The following is a 23,780-nucleotide window of genomic DNA, read 5'->3' as shown; positions in this document are numbered from 1 at the left end:
GTCGTTATTGTATGTATATGTTATTAATATAAATACACTTATACTGGGGTGTGATGAGACACTTAGCTCACTAGACGAGACACGAGATTGGTTTCACAAGAACGAGAAGATTTTTGCACAGTAATTTCAAGAAATCCTCAGTGACAAAATTCATGAATGGAAAAATAGTCTGCAGATGAATTTTGAAATGTTTTAACTAATCATCTTGTAATGAATGTTATTTCAGTTCTACTTTCTGAGTATGAATTATCATATGTATTGAAATACAACAATATACAAGCACCGTAAAAAGGTTTTGCTACAAACTCAACTGACTAGCTTCTCTCATGTACTGTATGATTACACATGAGTGAAATCATACAATCTTACAGTACATGAATTATGAGCTTCCAGAACTTCTGATTGAGGCTGTGTGTGACCTCCTAATTGGACTCCTTTCCACAAATTGAACATAGAAATAAAAAAACAGTATAAATAACAAAATTAAATGGTTACAACTACAAAGCCCAGCCTAAGATAGGTTTGATATTGGGATGATATGTAGCCTAATTTGCGCATCAGGGAGCTCGCATTTTACTTTCGCTTTCAAATTCACAATTGCATGTACTCTGTGTATAGGGAGTGGCAGTGCTGAATGTGCATTCTACAAGATAAGACATTTATCAGATGCTTAGGCTCTGTTGTGCAATGAATCCTCTGCAATGGTCTTGACAGTCATCTCGCCATGTGATCAGTGTACTGTGATTCCTGCTGCACTGTGTGCGACTAGGTGAGCAGAGTAGACGTTTACAATGGTTTACAATTCAGTTGACTGTTATTCAACTGAATTAAATTAAGCTAGTTGTCATCATACCCCTAATTTTTACATTTATATGTATGTGTATATATGTACATATATCTCAAGTAATGACATGAAATTGTCAGCAGGGCATCCATAAAGTGGCATTTCTGTAATATTGCAACCCAGTTTCTTGTTTTAGATATTAAAATAAACATGCAAAAGGTCAGTATGGTGGACACCAGGCGGGTCTGTGCCATTCCTAGAACAGAAAAAAGCACTAGCTTCAGTGCCAAGCTGTAATCCTCTTTAATTTGTTTTCAGATCAGGCTTTGGAAACAGCAGCCCGCTCTCAGTACCGCGCTCTCTGAAGAATGTGTGCAGGGACAGCTGTCTTCTCTTCCGGCGCTGTTTAATACAGGTTTTTTCCCTGCTTTTCCACCTCAGGCCTCCGCTCTGATGAATAATTCTTACTGGGGTGGAAAGAGTATTCTTTACCAGTCATTTTGAGAGGACTACTGTGCAATCTTGGGCTTGTTATTTGCAATCGGAAGAGAGGGGTCTGTGGCCACCCGGATTAGTATGCGTGTGAGCTTCCTTTCACGTAAAAAAATAAATAAATAAATAACATGAAAAGCAGCAATTGAGTTTGAGGCTCGCTTGTCTGTCCTTCATTTGATAGTTAAGGTTGAACTATAAAAAGACAGAAAAGATTAAAAAAGCCCCCTTCCGTTTTGCTTCTGACAGTGTTGTGCTAGATGCAGGTGATTTGTATCCATGAGCACCGGGCCTCCATACAACGTTATTTTAATATTGCTTTTGTTCCCCGAATGTTCGAGCAAAGGCATAATTCTATTGAAATGATGAAGCACATCTTGAGAGACAGAGGGGGTTTAAAATGCACTGAAACAAAGCATGCAGGCAGAAGGTTGGCAACGCAGGCAGGGCGGCTGGCAGTCTTTTAATCCGTGGCGCTGCACTGATAAATCGCCACGTGTGTTTCATTTTTATCCTTCTCACCAGTTGTCTGGCCCCTGAGTAATGAGCAGCCCTGGGTCTTCTCTCAGACCCTTAGATATAATGTCCAAACAGTGGGATTAGTGACTCGCCTGGGCTGCGAATTGAGTGGGAAAGTGCTGCTCGAGGTGCCAGGTGAATGTTTAGGAGGCTGCTCTCCCGCAGATCCCAGGCACGGCTACAAAGCGATGGGGGAAAGTAGTATACTATGGTGAGCGGGGGCAAGGACGTGGAGGCTCGGCCCATGGGCCGAAATGCTTCGGCACACAAGGACGCTGTGTCCTTTGCTAAGTGTGTGGTTACTCTGAGCTCTGAATTCCTGTGCATTTTATATGGACTTCCAACCTCTCAAACAATGGGAGACAGATTAGCTGTTGTTAGGCAGCTGAACTTAGCCTGACCCAGCTCAGTTGCTGGCACAAGCACATCTTTTCACTTGCCGATGAAAAGCGTGAAAAAGTTAAAACGGGTCACTGATGCAGATAATTAAATTCTGATGTCATTTACGCTGTTGTTTAGAAAAGTTTTTCTGAAGAGAATGTTGAGAAAATGTTGTGTCATGCATTATAAAAATACTTACTGTTATTCTAATTTAGTTACTATTTGTCTGATCTAACTAAAAAATATTAAAGGAGACCTATAATGCCCCTTTTACATGATCCTCTCTGTGGTGTCCCCAGATTGTGTCTGTGAAATTTCAGCTCAAAATACCCCACAGATCATTTATTATAGCTTGTCAAATTTGCCCCTTTTTGGGTGTAAGCAAAAACAAGCCGTTTTTGTGTGTGTCCCTTTAAATGCAAATGAGCTGCTGCTCCCGGCCCACTTTCCAGAAGAGGACGGAGCTTTAACAGCTCGCGCTTCGGTTGATCAACAACGACAAAGCTGAGGCCCAACATGGCCTCAACCCCTTTGTTGTGTGTTCCCGGGGCAGGGTTTATGTAAATTTTGGAGTTTGTGATGTCACCAACCCAGAAAGAAGCTCATTGTAGTCCCTAGTACCAGCCGTTTGTTGTAGTCCTAAAAAGCGATTTCTATAAAAGAAAATATCTCCCTTTGCATTGAACTTTGAGCGACTTAAGTTTGCATAGTTTGTTTATGCTCAAACAGCAACATTACACACTAACTAAAGTTAAAAAAAAGTAAAAATCATAATCATAGACCCATTTAAGATGCTCAGAGAGTGTATAGATTGTAATACTAAATTTTTGGGTCGGTAAGATTTTTTCTCTTATGCTCACCAAGGCTGCATTTTATTTGAACAAACATAAGGTAAAAATAGCAATATTGTTAAATATTATTACAATTTCAAATAACTTTTCTATTTTAATATATTTTAGAATTCAAAAGAACAGCATTTATTTAACATACATCTACAGTATTCAACATTTAAAGTGGATTAAAAAAGTTAATCAAAGTTGTCCTAAGAACTAAGTTGTCCTAAGAAGAAGGTTTTAGGACAACTTTGATGAAAGGTTTTGATCCACTTCAAATGTTGACTACTCTACAATAATTTTACCACATATGTATAATATTTAATTTTGAAAAAAATACAATTTTGAAAAATACAATATAAATGCACAACATAATATATCTGCAGTAACTGGTAAATTTCCATATTCCCTGTGTTTTGTCTTTGGACATCGTTGGCAGTTTTTTCCCCATTATAGGATAAAATTCTTAATTTGTCTGTATGACAAATGTAGCTTTTGATTAGAAATCAAGATTTCTTGTAAAGAAAAACCTTTAAACACAGCCACGGTTAAAATCTAGAGCACAGAAGGCCTTCTGCGTCAGCCTGTCCGTATTTCCTGTCATTTAACAGATCGATGGAAGCAGCGCTGTCAGTAATCTTTTCCTGTGTGTGTGGGTGTAGACAGCAGATTATATGCTCCAGTGTTTGGTTACGTCAGTGTCCTGCCTCCCCTCCTATGAAGTCACTGAACAAGCCAGCAACAGCAGTGAAAGAGTACTGTTGTTTTCTTTTTAAAATGTATTATAGTGCTTTGATTTAAACAATGAGTGTACTGACAGTGCCTTAACAGACTGTTCTCTGTTAGGAAGAAGCTTTTTTTATTGAATTTTTGAGCTTTTGGTAGGGACAGAGTGAATATGAAAATAATGGGCATTGAGGTTGGGAATGAGATTAAGACACAGCACAAGCTGGATTTGAACCGGTTTTCCTATACGAGCACCAAAGCTCAACATGTCTGTTACATTTGCAGTAGTAGTAGTAGACCACAGCTCTTATATTAGGAAAGCCACTGTACTGACAGACTTTATGAAAGCCTTCATTGCTGAATGGGATTGAAAAACCACATTAGTTTGAACATGCATTTCCCACATGAGCACCATGGCTCTACATGTGTAGCAATATGAATCAAATATGACTGAAATTAATGAGATCAATACAGATTTCTAGTTTGATTCAACCTGCATTTCCCTTGGAGCACCATGGCTTGACGTGTGTTTCAATATGAATCAAATATGACTGAAATTAATAAGATCAGTACAGATCTCTAGTTTGATTCAACCTGCATTTCCTACATGAGCGCAATGCCTCATAATATCTATAACGTTTGCAATAACTGATAAACACAATCCAGGCTCATTGGAAAAACGTGCCTGTGGTGACATTTCGGCAAAAAGATATTACATTGCTTCTTGCACGTTTCATGGCAATTTCAAAGCGAAATGTCCAGTGAGTGGCAATTAAGGCGTGTTTGACGGAGACAACAGGCTGTGGATAGAGAGATGACAATGCAAAGGACCACTCACTAGAGAGGCTCACTCCATAAGGCCAAGAACAGAGAAGCGCTTGTTTGACTTTGATAGATGGACTCTACTATTTATACTCTCGGATTCACTGGAAACTCTCTCTTGATTGACAATGAAGCATCCACTTCTCCATTCCATCCTTGTCTCCTTCCGTATCGGCCAGTGTTGCTCATGTGACCTGCAGCGATGCTGAGGTCTTCTGATTAAACATACAAACCATGATTGATCATAGGGGTTAGTCAAACAACTGCCTCGCTCAAAGCTGCAAGGGCCTTCCACCCGGCTGGTAGTCCGATTTAGATGGCAGCAAAGGTTGTGTTTACCTTATTAAAACAGATTGAAATATCTGTTTGCTAGCCACTGTGCTATTTAATCTTTATCAGGGTTTCTTTTGAGAGCTTTTGGATGTTTGGTTTGACTGAAACAAATGAACAAGGAAAAACTGTGTAACAGTTTTGAGTCACTACTATTCCAGTACATTTGAAAGTAGTTCCATAGTTTCCCCAGTACTGAGATACCTTTTCCAACACTTAGCGATTTGCACTGTAAACCCAAATAAGTTGGCGAAACTTAAAAAAAAAATTGAGGCAATCAGTTGCATAGCAGTTTACTCCAAGATTATTTGCATTTGTTTGTATGTGTGCGTGTCTCTTTTTGCTGTGCACTGGCATGGCTTCTAAAAGCAAAGCTCGGTTTTCATGAATACAGGCATGAATGTGTGTTAATGAATACAGATGATCCATCAAAGTTGATGTTGAGGAGCCTGTATCATCACAATCCACAGGGAAATGAGAGTGGATTTTGCTTCATTTCCATCGATTATGTGATCATAATTGCATAACCTATAAATCAATTCACACTGTGTAGGCTGCATGCATGATGCACATGCAAATGCCATCTCCTCTCACAGATGGGTTCTCTAAAAATGTCTTTATGTCTGTTTTTGATGGAATGCAGAAATGTCAAACGCATTTCACAATTGCCTACCTACCATCACATTCATGGTAAGGGAACATTTCTGGAACATTTCTTGACCTGAGCTTTGAGGTTTTTAATATAATCGCAGTGCGGTTATGGTAAGAATTTGCAGATCTGGAGTTGTTGAATTTCACCTGACTTGTATATGTCATTTTTAACATTTTATGCATTTTTTTTTTCTTTCTTTTTTGCGGTTTACTGAAATCATGGTTTTGATTTGTCTTTAAGGCATGCATTGATGGGCAGTACAGGTTTGTTGTCCTAACCGACATTTTGTAGGTCATGCAGAAATCCATACACAAGATAAATCCTGTTCAAATATAGCCTGAAACAGCTGTTTAATTCCCTAAAGTCCTGATTTTAACTAAGCTGTATGACTCATGACCAGTGATGAAAGCTCAAGGCAACATTCAAGTTAGGTTAAATGTTATCTTGTTAAGTTCTGTTGCCAGTGATTGTTTTGCCTGCAGGCTTTCAAATTCATAGAATTTTCGCTGTAATTTAAAGATATTGTTGACTGAATATTGAACAAATCGAATGAGAAACTGGCCTTGTGCCGAACGGTTTGTGAACAGTTCCTGAGCCATAATAAATGCGAGGGCATTACTGTTTGCATGTCACTTGAGCGTTCTAACTTTAAATTAACAGCGTACAAACATGCTGACTGCCCCTTTTTAGGACCTTGGCAGAGCTCAGCATATTTACGTCCAACTTGCATTTTGCGAGGAATAAAAAAAGACAGAATCTGGAACACAGAAGTAGATCTGTTGTCTCAGTCTTACTGCATGTTTGCATTAGGTTGTTTATCTGACTGGGAATACAGACTCCGAAACCTCCCTGTCTGAGACCTATGCCAAAAACAGAAAGACGGATTGATTTAGGGGATAAGTAAGGGAAATGGAGAGGAGGAGGGGAAAGAAAAAGACTACAAATGACAGACCACAAAGAGTATAGTAAACCCAAATTGTTTACCTTTTAAACATTTATCATTAGAGCCGGTTACCACTTTGGTCTGAAAGTCATTCTCTATTATTGTATATATAAAAGAAAATTTTGCACTTTGTGCATGTTGCTCTGCTAATATTGGTAACTTTGTATGATTTATCTGTTGTGTTTGAAGCTTTTATTATTAACAAGTCACCTTGCAAAATGTCTGCTAAATTAATAAATGTGAAAGACTGGAAAACTTTCTGTATTCTTATTACTTTTCAAAATGAAGTTTATGGTTGTTTTCCAAATTGCAGAGCAATGGAGAAAGCAAATGGTGATTTGACTGGGAATGTGCAGACATTTAAATTAACATAATATTTAATGGTTGTATTATATAGAGAAGATAGCGGGGCTAGTTGTCACACTGGTAACTTCACCGTAACTAACTTCGCTGATTTTCAACTCGATTTGTATTGTTACAATGTCGGTAGTACAGTTGCAAGAAAAAGTATGTGAACCACTTGCAGAATCTGTGAAAATGTGAAAAATTTTAACAAAATAAGAGCGATCATACAAAATGCATGTTATTTTTTATTTAGTACTGTCCTAAATAAGATATTTTACATAAAAGATGTTTACATATAATCAACAAGACAAAAAAGTAGCTGAATTTATTAAATGTTTGTGAACCATTGATTATTAATACTGTGTGTGGTTACCTGGATGATCTATGACTGTTTTTTTGTTTTGTGATGGTTGTTCACGAGTCCCTTGTTTGTTCTGAGCAGTTAAACTGAGCTCTGTTCTTCAGAAAAATCCTCCAGGTCCTGCAGATTCTTTAGTTTTCGAGGATTTTTTGCATATTTGAACCCTTTCCAGCAGTGACTGAATGATTTTGAGATCCATCTTTTCACACTGAGGACAACTGAGGGACTCAAACACAACTATTAAAAAAGGTTCAAACATTCACTGATGCTCCAGAAGGAAACACGATGCATTAAGAGTCGTTTTTTTGTCTTATAGATTATATGTAAACATCTTTTATGTAAAATATCTTACTCAGTACTAAATTAAAAATAACATGTATTTTGTTAAAATTTTTCACATTTTCACAAATTCTGCAAGTGGTTCACATACTCTTTCTTGCAACTGTATATGTAAATTAACAATGTTTACTCATTCTCCGTGTTACCTGGAACAAGAAATTTACGTTTATTTGTCAGTTTGTTCCGTTTCTGTGTTCTCTCTGTATTTACGATTCTTTGCTGGCTTTAGCCGCTGCCTACAGTGCGCTGGATCCTTCACTGGAAACCAAAAGTAACTCACTCCTGCTAAATGTTTACTCTTTAAAACAATACAAGTCGACACCATTTTGACTAAAAGTTTGCTAATAAGTATTTCCTACTAAAGCAAGGCAGTATTTGACTATTTGGGAATGGCCTTGGATGTTGAAGTTTACCTACTTAAATGGCAAAAGGGAAGACAACAGCCTTTTTTTCTCTATTTTCTCTAGTCATGTAGCACATTTTCTACTGTATAGGCAACCAAGTTTTATTAAAAGCCCATTTTGCCAGCAGTGAATTAACCCTTTAACCGAAAGGTTGATCTGTGTACTTAGGACAAGATACTCTTTCAAAAAGGTCAGGTTGGGGCAGGGTGCAACATTTTTATTAGAGCAGGTTGTCGCATGCGTTTTATTGTGTGATTTTTATTCAGTTCATTAATTACTTAAAAAAAATCTGTTGTCCAAACCAATGATTTAATAATTTTGCCTGCTATTGGGCGTGTTGTCACAAGAGTGTTCAATAAATACATTTGCATGTGAATATATACAACTTAAGTCCTGTCCAACATGCTAACCTTCCATAATATGGCTTACTATGAGCTTTCTGGGTTTTGTATTCGAATAAAATTGGTAAAGGTCCTGCTATTAGTAATTCATGATTGATTTTCATGCTTCCATCTTTTTTTTTGATGATTGAGGGGTGAGGGAGAAAAAAATTATTCATAATAGCTTATTGTTTACTTTGGCAAAAGTTGCACTGATCTAGAAATCAGTTGTAGCCATATAAACCTCATCCAGGCCAGCTGCATCAGGTTCTTCGGGACCAGGGCATCTGGTCACACTTGGCTGGTCCCCCCCACCCCCTCCATCAGACTCAGCACTCCAATCGCAGAGTAGGAGAGATAATGTTGACAGCCCACAGCAATTAAAACCCTTGAGTCTTGAAGCAGCTGATATGGGTTTCTGATTGCTGTCTTTTCTGTCGTGCATAGGGAGGAGGTAGATTAGAGATGTGTCATGCATCCCTAAGCCTAACACTCTCTGGGCTCGAGCGTGTCATTAAACAGTAAATCATTCTGATTGAACATGCATCATCTCATAGCAACTTCATGACAAACCCAGTCCCAGCTCCAGAAGGCAGATCATCTTTTTAAGAGGCATAAATCAGCTGCCATCCACGTTCATCATTCACAAATCCGCTTGTAATGCTCACAGTTCCCACTCACTTTTCCTAAACCTTTGGATATTAAAGCCTATTCAGCACATGCGGCCCGGGCTCCTGGCTCCATCAGCCATTAAGGTGCTATTAACGATCAGTTTTGCTGCTTATATATATATATATATATATATATATGTTTACTGCCTTTGCACTTCATTGTAAGTGTGTTACTGTAACCATTTTTGCTTTTATCAAAAAATCGAAAACTATGTTCTGTGGTAATCAACATTCTGCTACAAAAGAGCTTGACGTTGTCTTGGACACAATATCATATTTAGAGAAGTCAGCATCACAATATTTATACAAAAAACAAGATTTTTCTCAAACGTTTGTTAATTGTGGCAAGGAAACAGCTATTCTCTATGCCTAAATGATGCTTGGCATGATTGCATTGATTGCACATTTTTGTTCTGGGTCTCTAATTGGCTGCTGCTCAATCTGAAGTGCAATAATATGTGGATTGTGTGGGCATCTGAAATCTGATGTATTTCAGAAGTAAAGCTTTGGTTTGTTTTAGTTAGTCTGGCTTGTTGTGTTACATATAGAACATATCACTACAGGCAACCTATAATAATGCACTATATACAGTCAGCATGACAAGAACAGAAAGCTGAAACATTTAAGGAACTAATTAATGTCAATCACTGATGATTAATTGTTTTTTAATTAGTAATAACCTTAGATAAATAACAATTACTCAGGTGTACATTGGTTTATAATCTTGAATTTTAATGGCTAAATTTATATAAAATCACAGCGATGGTGGTTATCTTCATTACCGATCTTGATTTAAGGGCTTTTTTATTTATTAGGCGACTATAATCACTTCATTACTCTGGAATGCATTGTGCATAATTGCTGGTCTCTTGAATCATTGTAGAAAAATACCCATTGTTTCCTAATAAGGGAAAAATACCAATTGTCTCTGCAAAGTTTGCTGAAGTAACTCTTGGGATAATTAAGATCTCCTTTGCCTGTTGTTTGCTCATACTGCTGAAAGGTGTGTGTTTATGGAGTTAAAGTTTTCTTTTTTAGCTCTTCCCTCCAGTTGCCAAAACGGCATAAGAACAAGAGGCAATCAAGAAATATTTACAGTATCAGCTGCTGCTCTTTTGAAGGGCTTTAATTGCCTAGTGAGACAAATTATCTCCTATTCTTGAATTAGGTATGGAGGCTGAAGAGGGACACTCAGTTAAAATGGCTCAATCTACTTTTTGATAGATTTTGCCATTGAACATGCAGATTGTTTCATTTGCTTTTAAAAGTTTTTTCCATGATTGGTCCATAATTGTTACCAACAGTAGAGTTTCTCTCTCTCTCTCTCTCTCTCTCTCTCTCTCTCTCTCTCTCTCTCTCTCTCTCTCTCTCTATGTGAAATCAAATATAATATAAACAAATTTAAATATATAATATATAGCATATACGACATGTTATAACATACACTGCCCGCCCCAAAAAAGTCACTGTTTGGGTTTAAATAGGCAAGTACTTAAAGGATTAGTTCACTTTCAAATGAAAATTAGCCCAAGCTTTACTCACCCTCAAGTCATCCTAGGTGTATATGACTTTCTTCTTTCTGACAAAGACAATCGGAGAAATATTAATAAATATCCTGACGCATCCGGAAGGCGGTCTTGCGGAAGCTACATATTTTACTTCATAACTTGTTAAATATGGATATTTTTTTACACAAACGCGTCGCTTCACTTCAGAAGGCCTTTATTAACCCTCCGGAGCCATGTGGAATATGTTTATGATGGATGGATGTGGATGGAGACACTTTCTTCAGCTCATACTCGTTTGGTAGCGCATTACTGCCATTATAAAGCTTGGATACGTCAGGATATTTATTAATATTTCTCCGATTGTCTTCGTCAGAAAGAAGAAAGTCATATGCACCTAGGATGGCTTGAGGGTGAGTAAAGCTTGGGCTAATTTTCATTTGAAATTTTCATTAGGCTAATTTTGATTTTTATTTCATTGTAGTTGGAAATCCATCAAGAGGTGCATACATTTTTGGTCAAGATCTTGTATTGACAATGCAAGAGTCAAGCACTCTGTAAAGTCTACTCCAGCACATCCCAAAGACTTTCAATGAAATTAAGGTCTAATAAATGTGTTGTATATTTTTAACAATTTTATTATTAAATTATTATATGTATTTTAATATATTTATATATTGTCACATTTTATAATGTATCATTATATAATTTATACATTTTATAATGTATTATTATATAATTTATACTGCTTGAGTGTGGTCTCTCTTCCTTTTCTTCTCTCTCTCTTGGCTCAACAGGACACTGTTTCCTGAATTAGATTTAAAATGCACGCTCACCAGAGCGCCTGCTTCTAAAGTACATTGAGGAACAAGGAGCATCTCTAAATCTCCTCTAGAACAATATGTCTGAGCTTTAAGCACCATGTGGCCTTGCTGCTTAATGTGTCTCAAGGCTTTGTTCCAGAGATGCTTTCTCAGCATAAACACACACATTTCATCTACTCCCTTTTTTTTCCCCTGAGGAACAACAGGGCTGCTTTGTTCCATCCTATTTTCTCCTGCGAGGTTCCATGAAAATGCTTAAAAATGTCTCTGACACCACAAATCAGCGGGCTGTTTATCCCACTTATGATAAAGTAGAAAGGAACGCTTGTAGACAACAAAGTCGGCCATTCCTCTCTTCCTGGAGACATTTGCTTCGCCATTGATGCCTGGGAAAGCCATTACCATTAATCACACCAAAGAAATACACAGTGCGCAGTCCAGCCCGGTCCATCTCGGAGTTGTGTTTAGATTTCTTGTTGTGCCTTTGGCAGATTACTGTTATTAATGGCAGAAAGGGCGCTTTGCAAACTCTCATTAGATGTTATTTTAATGGTGAGACTGATAGATTAAGATGTGGAAGAGGCCATGCTTGCTTCTACAACCAGTTAATTTGAGCCAATTACTGCGGCACGTTCGCCAGCCTCAACATTTTTTATTTTTTCAATGATAGTCGTCTTGGTTCCGGTTCATTTCAGAATGATTTTAGAACTTGTACACTCAGCATTTTGCTACGTAGTCCATGCTATACTTAGCCGTCTCTTCAGATCCCAACTGCTTCCTGAGGCGATCCATGAGCAGTGCTGGTTTTTTTTTTATTCATTTGTTACTCAGTAGTTGGTGATGTGTTTTTTATGAGACATTGCAGCAGCTTCATGTCAGCCCCGCGTTCCATCTTTCCAGACACTTAAGGCACCGTTTTAACAGTGACATACCAGGCGGCACAGGAACTGCATTAATAAATGTTAGGAGCACAGTGGAGATGTCTCACTGACATTTAGCAGTAATCTCCGGCCTGGCAGAGTCTCCGATATATTTGGTGGTTGAGCAGATGGAGAGTATGCAGGCTATAAACAGGTCTGTCTGACTTCCTCTGGGCAAAGGCTTATGCCACAGGGCGGATCAATACAACACTGCAACGAGCCAGAGTAACGGAATGTACTGGAAGCCTATTCAGTGGATTTAAGCTCGGGTAAAGCTCAGCTCAACACATGAGCAGGCATAGTAGTCCAGCTGTATTAGATATGTTCAGCCTTTGAAGGCTTCAGTTATTCTGATCAATTATGACGGCTTCCTATAACCTCAGATGGGACGCCTACGGACCACCCTGTTGTACACTAAACAGAAAAGCATGGAAAATGTTAAGATCCGTTTAGTTTTTTTATTAAATGAATTATTAATTTGTAATATAGCATTTGCTATAATCACATGATATTTTGCAACTTGAGTTAACCTTGCCTTGCTGTAAACATCAAATGATTTTATATTTTAAAATACTTGTAAAGTTTGGTTTCAGTCTAAGTTTGCCTCACATGTCACTTAAGGCGAGTGAGAGTGTCAGATAAAAAAAATAAAAATAATAATAATATTGATAATAATAATAAATATCCTGGGGGATTGTTGAACAAATAAGATTTGATATGTGGGCATTAGCAGATAATGAGTTGACTCGTGAACGACTGACATCTCTCTATTTTCAAACAGATTACATAAACATAGAATATTTGTTTTCGATTAGACTTATTTAAAACCTGACATTTCAACGTTTCTTTAGACATATGTCTTATGTTAGTGTGATAAGTATTCTCTAAGTTACAGTTCATTTTCTGAGGACTATCAGAATGGACTTCATTCAGAGAGAGACGACAGATGGTCAAAAAATAAAATAAAATAAGGTCAAAAACCTTATTCTGAATTCAACAACAACAACAACAACAAAAAACTGAATGATTATTATTTTGTTATTAACTGACATCTAATGTAATGCAAATTAGAAAAGCATAAACTGACAGTACACGCTAATGCTAAGGTCTCTAGAAAGAGGTTTGGTGAAGTGATATTTATGTTCTGCTTTGTCACGTAATGAGTCCAAGCAGCGACGTCTTCCACTGGTTGTGCTTGGCCGGTTTGCACTGGGAAAAAAGGAGCTGAATTCCATTTAAACAGCATTGAAGACTGGAAACGCTGAGCTCCTGGAGCACAAGGTTCTTTTCTGGAACACGCAGAGGAAAGAAGCCTTAAAGGTGAATGTTCTGAAGTCTGTGGAGAAGATCCGGATAATCTGGAAGATGCAGACGGAGGATCTCTGAACAGAAGGTTCTGAAGTTTGTGCAGAAGGTCCTGAAAATTGAATGCTTGATTGTTGTTGCTGTTGCTGTTTCCAAACTCCCCAAAATTTACTTTTTTCTCTTTAAGAGCTTCAGAGTTACACACAACAACTTAGTTACAGAGTTACTCCGTCTTTTTTTACAAAAAAAGAGAAAATTTTTAACCTTTCTGAGAAGGACAGTATTTGCAAATTGGAGCCTTTCCGATCCAGCGTTGTGATTGGCTGTTGTTGTCGGAGGTTACCACAGCATGGTTCCCCTCTGGTGCGAGGGTTATTTGCATAGTTTAACGTTCACAGTTAGAACAGGGACTTTAAGGTTTTTCCTATGCATATTTGATTAAACCAGTTCCCGATTAACCTAGGGATTGTGCTGAACACAGAGTCCAAATATGACATTCACATTTGTGGATAAGAATGAGGGAGAACAAAAGAGTTCCTTTGATTGAGGTGGTCGCTCTGTGTTGATAAACCCCCTCTTCCTTTTCTCCACAAGAAGTTGTGATATCTGAAGGCGAAATGCATCTGTTTTTGTTGTCCACAGAAATCCGATAACATTAAAGTGAAACTTTTTCCACACAAGGTTCACCTGCTGTTCACTGCATACTTGTTGAATTTGTCACACATTCACGAGGGGTCCTCTCTGTGATATCACGTCCCCCAATACATGTTTCTGCATGTCGGCTGGAGAACATGAGTTTGATTTATCAGACAAAAGTGTTTTTTTCAAATATTAAAGCAGTGAAGCAGTTTTTCTTTTTTCTTTTTTTGTGAAATAAAATAATAAGATTACTTAAGGCTTTCTTTTCAAGATTTTTTTTTTCTCCATAATGATGGCAGGACAATTTTATCACCCTGACATTTAATAACAATACAGAAAAGAAAAACATGCTTGTTATAGATATATGCAAATCATTGTATGCATGAAGTGCATTATTCATTTAATTTTTAATACATTAATAGAGAATATGAAAGTTAAGTCACCTCGAGCAGGTTCTCATAAGTGTGCAACAAAAACATAAATGGCACATAAACATAAAATGAAATGTGGTTGGCCGCTTTAAATGTTGTTCAGATGGTCTCTTCCTGTTTAAGTGGGCGGTTCTTGGGCAGAATAAGCTGTGAAGTGACTCATTGCTAATCAAAATCTGAGTATGTGAGACTACTGGGACTGGCATCAGAATCTTCTGAAAGATTCTGTCTAAAGAAGTTTTTAACGTGTTTTGAGGAGGTGGACACTGTTATATTGATGTTGACGGGCTCTTTAAAAAAAGTACAAATTAAAAGGCAGAAAATGTTGTTGCATAAGTGTTATAAAATAGGAGGCATGGTGTCCTTATTGTGCCGAGGGAATTGAAGGTCTGGTTGTACAGGAGGGCGGTGCATCCAGAGACACAGGGACGTCATCATCGTCTTATACTTAGACCTCAAGGACACCTTGTGCATGCACCAGGGACGACTGGACCTTTGCAAAGGAGAGACATAATGCTAAATTTATGGTAGTGGTGACAGACATAATTAGCATCAGGTGCTAATAAGCTGCCAGCAGCAGTGCATTGTCATTCCCACTCTTGTCCATCCTTTTATGAGCTTGAAATTAAAGATCCATGAAATCAGGTTAGAGTTTTGTGGCTTTTCAGGCCATGTTTGTTGATTAATATACTGAAAAACAAATATATGTACTATTCTCTTATGTATATTTATGTTTTTGTGTGTGTATAGATAGATATACACACACTCCTGGGGAAAAATAATAAAATAGTATTTTATAATTATTATTGGTCAGGAAACTGGAAAAAATTAAGCAAATTAAGCAAAAATTAAGCAATTTCTAACATTTTGAAAGCTGTCATGATGATGAAGTTTGTGTAAATCACATTAGCTGATTCTATTTTACCTGTTTAGGTCTATTTATATTCTGATTGTTGTATCCGTCCCTCAACTTAACATTGACAGGCTGAATCCTGCCGCCCATGGGAGCGCATACCCGGATTGGCAGCAGACATTTATGTGATGTGAGTTTATGCTGGTTAGGGCATGATGCTTACAGTTTGTTGACATCAGAAGGATTGAGCATTGGGGAGACCCAGGTGTGACGGGATACAGGATGTGTCATCTGTCAGAGGTTCACCGGATTGAGCTAATTTCCCAACAGTCCAGAGCAGGTGTGAACGTATGCCCTCCTTGGTGATATGGAGACGGCTTGAAAGGGATTTAGATGGAGGTATGTGCCAAGAATAGTTTGGTTTTAAATCATTTAGCTTTACCTTACAGAATTCCAATGCGGCCTTGGGCTAAATGCTGTATGTTTCCTTTATTCGGCTGTAAACAATACCCTGAGTTATCATGAACGCCCTTGTTTAGCGGTCCTTCCTATCAACCTCATTAGTATTTTCATTAAGTTTTCAACGAATATGAAGACAAATCATATCAGAGGGAATTCCTGACTATTAGTCTCCAGCACAAAAATGACGGATGGCGTTTCTGCTAGAAGGTGTTGTGAGGTTGATTCAATTACAGTTGAGTCTTAGGCTGACGCGCATGATGTAACATGTAGCAGCGAAGTAGAAATTGAACTGCCTGTGTGGTTAACAGCTACATCGATACCGAAGTGAACTTCTGGGCCAACCCTCTCATCATTGCTCCATGTAATTGGGTAATCCGGCCGTGGTCTTTCCTTAAGCTCGCTCTAGCGGAGACTTCATGGCTTAGCTGAGCCTGACCGCTTGCCCATGGGCGCAGTTATTGGAGAATCAGTGAGTCCTTCCAAATACTCCCCTTCTCGCTGTGGCGGTTTGTCGGCTGTCAGTTCTTTTGAAGACTTATGAAACCTGGACCTTTCTCAGTTGGACATCGGTTGGGATGGGATGGGTGGGGGGGGTTTGAAATATGTACTGCTCAGACCCAAGTGCACAAGTCCATGTAATGAGCTATTTTAAAATCCCTGCTCATGGCTCTTTCCGTATCACTAAGTCACGCAATATCACACCATTCTGCTTATAGCCATTTTTCGCCTCGAAATTAGCATCCAAACACAAAAGGATACAACCGCACGCTAAGGCTACCGTAACCGTGATCGGGTGGGAAACTGTGTCTCATTTGAATTTCAAAAGCGGAATGATTAACAATGCAGGAAAAAGAGATTGGACAAAAGAAGTATGTTACATCAACGTCCTTTGTACAGTGTCGGTTCCAATTTACAACTTGTAATTTATTCTTTAATCGCTATTGTTTAAGCATTGACCCTAATAGGATGCTATTAAAACACAGGCAGAAGTTAAGTTAGTTATTTTAGAAAGTAGACACGAGCACAATTCAGAGTTTTTAGACAAGGTTTAAGGTTCCGAGTATTTGTGCGTAAATATACACTGCTGTTCAATCAATCAATCAATCAATCAACCAATTCTATTAACCTCTATCTATGTATCTATCTACACACATATATATGTATGTATATATATATATATATATATATATATGTATACACATACTGTACACATATATACAGTGTATATACACACAAAGAAATCTATTTCAGCTAGAACAAATTGCTGTTTTTTAAGTGATAATTTTCTACCTCTTTAAGTATCTTTTTTTTTTTTTTACCCTACTTAATGATTTGACATTTAAATAAAAATACCACATATGAACATATGCTTGCCTCGCAGACTTTCAAAGCTCTTTATGGACGTATGGGTGCTAAGTGGAAAGGATTTTATTTGAGAGCTTCAGCTCCTTTTAATGACCTGTAGCTCTTGTGGCTTATCCATTCAAATCTCCTCCGGCGTAAAGATCCCTCGAGCGTGATGATTAAATTAAGATTCTTTAACAAGCACATCAAGGTGCAGCTAGATCTCAGAGAGAATGCTTCACGTGTTGCACCTTACTATTGGAACGTAACATTTTAGAATGAGTCTTTCCGACAGAGGACTCAGTCTTCATAATTTAAAAGAAATGTCCATCTGCCTTTGTACATATGGTGCATTTTACAACATATGTCTTCAGCAGTCCAGCTGTGCTCAATACGTCTTGCTTTAGGACCCAGGAACCGACTCAGTTTCTAGAAGGCAACGTTTGGGAGAAAGTGATTTCTTGGGGTTCAGGCTCCATCACAGTTTGGGAATTTTGAAACGAAGTGAGGTCGCAGATCTGCTGGAATTTGTTCCTATCCTTGCTCCCTTATTTCCCTCGAGGCTTAGAGTGAGCTGCTCTGTCTTCCACTGAGATAAATGTACAGAATTGCCAAGTCAATTCTGTCAGTCAGACACAGTGATAAGGCCTTGGCCGATGCGGTGAGCAATTGAGCTGTTTTGTCTGACAAGAGCTAATTGAGACCTCAAGATGGACAGATTATTGAAAAGCAGGGAATTGGTTCACCGAATCATTTCATTTACGTTCCTAGAGTACGTTGATGCATAATGATTCATGCTCACATACTTGTTTGAGCACTTGACAACAATTGTTGTTTTGGGTGCAATGCATAATTCATTCAGAGGCTTAAAAAAAAATAAATGAGTTTTAGAAGCAATGTTGTTCTAAAAGCACTGTGGATTCTTGGGGAAATTCTTGTGTGTTGCTGTCCAGGGTCCTGAAATTGTATTACAGCATTGTTGAATTATAGAGTAATATCTAATGTGACATATCACTATTAGGTGGAATCGAAATGTGATGTAAAAGTAAAAGATATTTGATTGTAAAACAGCACGTCAAGGCTGTAATCACATGAACATGTCAACTGTGAAATTTTCTGTTGAAAGTGGCAATGAATACCGATTTGGATATTTTAATATTTCATTCTCCAGGTAATAATCACTCCCCTAGGGAGCTTTCAAAACCCCAATGTTTATCATTTCACATCAATATTCAATAAATCTGCTGTAGTCTATAGTCTTCAATTAAATGTTTTAAGGTTAATGAGCAGATTGGCAGGAAGCGCTAAAGAGTTTTATTTTAATTTGTTCCCTACTATGAGGGACTTAATTTCCCAGCATGCACTGGCATGTAAGATTGGATATCTCCTTATGAAGTGATGTTCCAGATGAACATGAAACATCTGCAGTTATCATCCCCTCTTGTGATAAGAAATTAATGCATTAGGGGCATACTAGGATTTGGTATAAATGAAAAAAATATATATATAGTAAAAGAAGATAATCAATTGAAGTTTCCTCACATTGATGTTGTGGATCTGCCTCCTCTTTCACTGTCTGTGGTAAGAGGAGTATTGACTGGTTAGATGGATAGACTGTGCAGTCAGTAGGATCCAGGCCACCTGCTAGGCAGCTAGAGAGAGCGCTCACTAGAGCAGGACGTTTCCATCTTTATCCTTAAGAGGCGAGAGCTCTTCCATTTGTCATTCATGTCTGCATCCAAGCATTTTGATAAATGTGTTTTCAGTGTTTCGGAAATGTGATCAACTTTGTAATTACACTCATTAACTCCCTAAACCGGGAGCACGTATTTGGTTGATCAGAAATTATCCAGAGATCTGCATATGTGAATTAGGTGCACTGTGTGATGCGGAGGAGTTTGTTTCCCATAGAATAATTTTGAAATGACGCAAAACTTGTTACAAAGCATATTAGGACAATAAAAAAGCTTTTTGCAAATAAATAAGGTAAAATAACATGCACGAAAAGGTCGGCTTCATGAAGTGCAGGTCCTCAAAAGACATGAAGTCGCTGGCTAATTGTTTGTTATAGTTGTGGCTAGCAGGAGTTAGCTAAAGTGTCAGTTTGTTTGTGGGGTGGGACTGCCATAGCCAAGCTGATTTGGAGACAAAATTAAACAGATGGCAAAGTGTCCATGGCTTAAGTGTAATTAATGGAGCAAAAGAAGCTCTCCTTCACACTTCTGAGTGTGTGTGATGTGCTGTTGAGAAGTTTGAGAATGTGGCTCTAGTGAAAAAAACAACTTTGTCACATTGTACTTTTTTAATTAAATTTTAAAACTTTTCTAATTTTTTTTAATTATTTGATCTGTTTGATACTAGGGAAATGCAGATCCACTTGAAGAGCCGATCAGAGTTTTGGGGCCTTTTCTTTTTGTGTTGCTTCATATCTTGTTGTCATATCTTTGAATTATAGAACAGAATAAATAATATGATTTCTCATTTAATTTTTAATTACAAAAATTAGCATAACTTGAGTTCTGTAGAACTGAACACACTTGAAGATCTGCATGTAATTTACATAACTAATTTTACAAACAAATTATACAACATTCATTTTTTTTTTTTTTTTATCAACAAATAAAGTGTTAAACACTTTTACAGCAAAGTACTGCAAAAACAAAAACGGCTATACACTGTAAAATATGGTAACTTGCAATTGTAACTTTAAAAAGGGATTTCTCTCTGATTTCACCCATAAAAAAAAAATAGTTTTGGTGGTATAAATGAATATGTTTCGGTTAATTCTGCGATCGTAATGTTTTTGTCTTGAATAAAACCAGTTTATTTCAATGTTACCATTTTTTTCAGTGTGTTATTCGTTGTTTATTGTCTATTTGTGCATACGTGTTTGTAGCCTTGTTACATTCATGATATATTCATGATCATAAAACGTGACTCTTGAGCGATTCTCATTTTGTAGACTTCAAATTCAGCATGATAGTTGTTTTGAAGTAAAAGTCTTAGTTTCCTTAGAAGCAAAAGTGTTTCAATTCAATTCATTCTGTAATAATTCTGAGTAATATGATAAATTATATCATGAAGTGGTCTGGTTTATGTTAAGCTTTTCAACCTGCATCTTGTGTATCACCATCTGGTCATTTGGCTTTTTTTTAAATGTTAGAAAATGAACATGGTTCCAGTGATGTCTTACTTTGCCTCTGCAGGATATCTGACCGTAACGATAGAGCCCTTGCTGCCAGTTGTTGTGGGAGAAACGGTGACTCTAAAGTGCAACTTCAAGACAGATGGAAGATTGCGAGAGATCGTTTGGTACAGGGTAAGTTGCTGTTTTCTGCATATATGCTAATATTTCATCATTAATGTACTGTTTGTGTTCATAATCTGTTCTTCCGTTGTCTGATTGGACCGTTATTGCAAGGTTCAGCCTTATAAATTGTGTGATCTTGAGACCATAGAGACTTTTATTATTAAACATCTCTATGGAATACTTGCTTCTTATTGGTCAGCTGCAACATTACATGGTCAATATTAATATGCATTAATATTCACTGTTGTCCTTGGAAATGCTGTATATCTGATTGATCAACGCAACCTGTGATACTTTCATGTCTTGCGTATTGCTCTTGTTTCATACAAATGCAACTGCCGCCAATCCTGTGTCTAGTATTTGAAAATAAGACAAAAATACAAAGGTACAAGATTGTGTATTTAATTTAAATAGGGAAAGAACTACAATCCCGTAAAGCGTTGCGAATGGCATAGTCGAATTAAAAATGGAGAAATATAAAACTATTGATTTTAAGATGTTGATTATAGATATAGAACCAATATAGCATCGCAAAATATGCACATGGTATGTATACAAATATTGGATTAGTTTGTGATCATATGGTGATTGACTCTATTAGGTTATTCACAGCGCTTCATGGGAGTGTGGAATGTTCTTTTGGCAAGATTTGCTTGTTGTGATTTTGTGATTTCTATGCAAAATCAGGGATAATGTAGTTTTTCCACCAGGAATTTCATTGTTAAACATGATTTCTTTAAAATAAATTAAAATATTGTGGGCTGATTGCTTCAACAAAAGCATTTATATACCACCGTTTAAAACAAGTTATCATTAAAACTCAATTCCTCTATGGAGAAAATGGGAATTGAATGGGATTGTTACTTCCGGAACCTGACTCTTGCACTGTCTATTCCGACCAGCAACATTGGTTCAACCAATGACGTGCATTTGGGGAGGGACTGTCCGTTTGTTTGACTAATGGCAGACCAGGGGAGTGTTTAGGAATAATTTTAACAGTTTTGTTTGTTGAAAATAGTGGCACAGAAATATTTCATCTTTAATATTAATCTGGACATAATAGCCCTGTCTTAATGGATCCCAGCTGGATGCTTCACATTTTACCATCCACTATTAGCGTATTGCAAAGCAGTGAGCGGATGGATTAGTTAAGCATTTCTGCAAGAGACGTTTCTGAATAAATTATACAGTATATAGCTGCATTTATCACATATGCAATATATATGAACAGACTGCTCTAAAGTAAAATCTGTATAATGTAGTAAAACCAATATGGACAAATCTCAAAGCTGTGGATGTACCGTATATCAATACACAGTCAAAAACTATGATCTAATCATGTACAGACAGATGGTTGAGGCCATATCTGTTTAAGAGCAAAACACTGTCTTTGATTCAACCTTCTGTTCACAAATGCGACACATCTACTGTCTCCAGATTGTCTTTGCAAATGCTGACCTTTCCAGACAGAACAAAAAGAGATTAATAGCACTTTACATATTAGCTATAGTCTCATACATCATACTGAACGGTTAGACAGTCCCACTGAATCAGTACAGGTTCCAGGAAGCTTGTTTGTTGGTGCAAGGTCTCTTCCCTGCATGATTGGCTGTTTATTGCCCAGATGAAAGTTAACTTTGCTGGGGGGTTTTGACAGAAACGATTGAGAATACATTTTTATATTCAAATCCTAATTCATATCCTCAGAGAGTTATTTGCCTGTGGAAATAGCAAAAAGCACATCCCTTTTTTGCAACAGAACACGTTCGCGTGATAATGAACGAATGCTAAGCACGCACTTCTGATTGGCTTAAGAGCTGAGAAGAAATGTCTATTTGCACATTGACAACCACAATTTAAGGGAAATGCCTCTGCGGGCAGAGCTGTCAAAATCGCCTATTGGAGTCTGATCAAAACCGCAAGGTGGTAATATGAACCAACCCGCTTTCTCCTATGACTGCTGACCATCACATGGCCTAATACATTATAAATCAATTATCTGCACTTGGCTGCCAAAGGTTCTTTAATCTCAGGTTTTTATTTGACTAAACTTCTCAATTTTTGCTTGTGTTCAAATTGTAACCCTGGTTGATATCAACCTTTGGGATTTACAATATCTAATCAACAGCTCTGGCAGATGACACAGAGGCTGTTTGAATAAAAGATCGCAGCTGTGGGTTGTTCATTACAGGGATGCTGTTATCTTGACGGGCCCAGTTTGAGGGTTTTGTAACGCACACCATTGCCCGACTTCTCCTTTAAGATTGTCTGTCGGGCTGAGGGGCTTCCTCTGCTACTCAGATAAAGGATATTGCTATGGAGAGGCTCTTTAACCAGCGCAGCCAAAAAGCACTCTTGCCAAATTGAGGCTTGTTGCCTGATTGGAGGATTCGTTTTTGTCTTAATAGCTGCCTCTGCTTCAGGTCCATGACAACAGCAAATCAAGTTTTGAGTGGAGTGTGCGTTTCAATATCCACTGGCGTTTTACATGCATAATATGTGATAAATGAAAGCTAGTTCACTCTGCTCCAACAAAACATAATTTTTGGATTATGGCTTTTGTTGAGACAATGCAACAAATTATTTATGTCACAGACTGTTGTAGAATGTTTAAAATGTTGGTGTTTGTTCCAGCAGTGTGATCAGCCTTAAAATATAGTCTACTTTATTATTACATGGATCTCTGGAGTACTTTATTTCGATTGTTCAGAGTGGCATAGTGGTCATAGTAATTCTGAATAATTAGTAGTGTTGTGTAAGGCTGGGAAAAAATTATAGATTTCTCAATATAAATCGAATCTCCTTTTGATGAACTGAAATCGATTATTAAATTCCAAGAATCAATCTTCTAGCCTATGCTGTTTTCACATGATGAATCCTGTCTCATGTAATCGCTCAATCAGTGCTTCAACCACAGACAGATGTCAATAAAACAGCTTGTAGACGTAATGTTGAATTTACCTCAAAAAAGCCATTCAATGTCTATAAACTCGAAAGTTAGCTAGAAAAATGAACTGTAGAGCGGAGCGTTTTGCTAAATATATGCACTACATTGTATATTAATTGTAATTTTACTTCACCTGTTCTTCAGTGTTTAATGAATGTTTGAATAAATCCGTCATGGTTTATGACCGCTATGTTTTTATTTTAAAAAGCAAGAAGAAACATTGTCATTTTGAATTACATATGTATGTTAAAAAGTTAT

The 23,780-nt window shown here is 37.4% G+C and overlaps 1 protein-coding gene across 2 annotated transcripts in view; it reads left to right on the top strand.

The window, feature by feature from the left end:
* The window catches only part of igsf21a (immunoglobin superfamily, member 21a), a 220,966-nt gene that overhangs the window by 69,772 nt on the left and 127,414 nt on the right, over nt 1-23,780 (top strand). For both annotated transcript variants that reach the window (XM_051911709.1, XM_051911710.1), the window contains exon 2: nt 20,472-20,584. In XM_051911709.1, coding sequence (XP_051767669.1) covers nt 20,472-20,584 — 113 coding nt within the window. The remainder of the gene's footprint in view (nt 1-20,471; nt 20,585-23,780) is intronic.

Source organism: Ctenopharyngodon idella, chromosome 11 (genome assembly GCF_019924925.1).
Source record: "Ctenopharyngodon idella isolate HZGC_01 chromosome 11, HZGC01, whole genome shotgun sequence".
In the NCBI taxonomy this organism is placed as follows: Eukaryota; Metazoa; Chordata; class Actinopteri; order Cypriniformes; family Xenocyprididae; genus Ctenopharyngodon; species Ctenopharyngodon idella.
The sequence above is the reverse complement of the archived record's forward strand: the minus strand, read 5'-3'. Positions and strand labels throughout refer to the sequence as shown.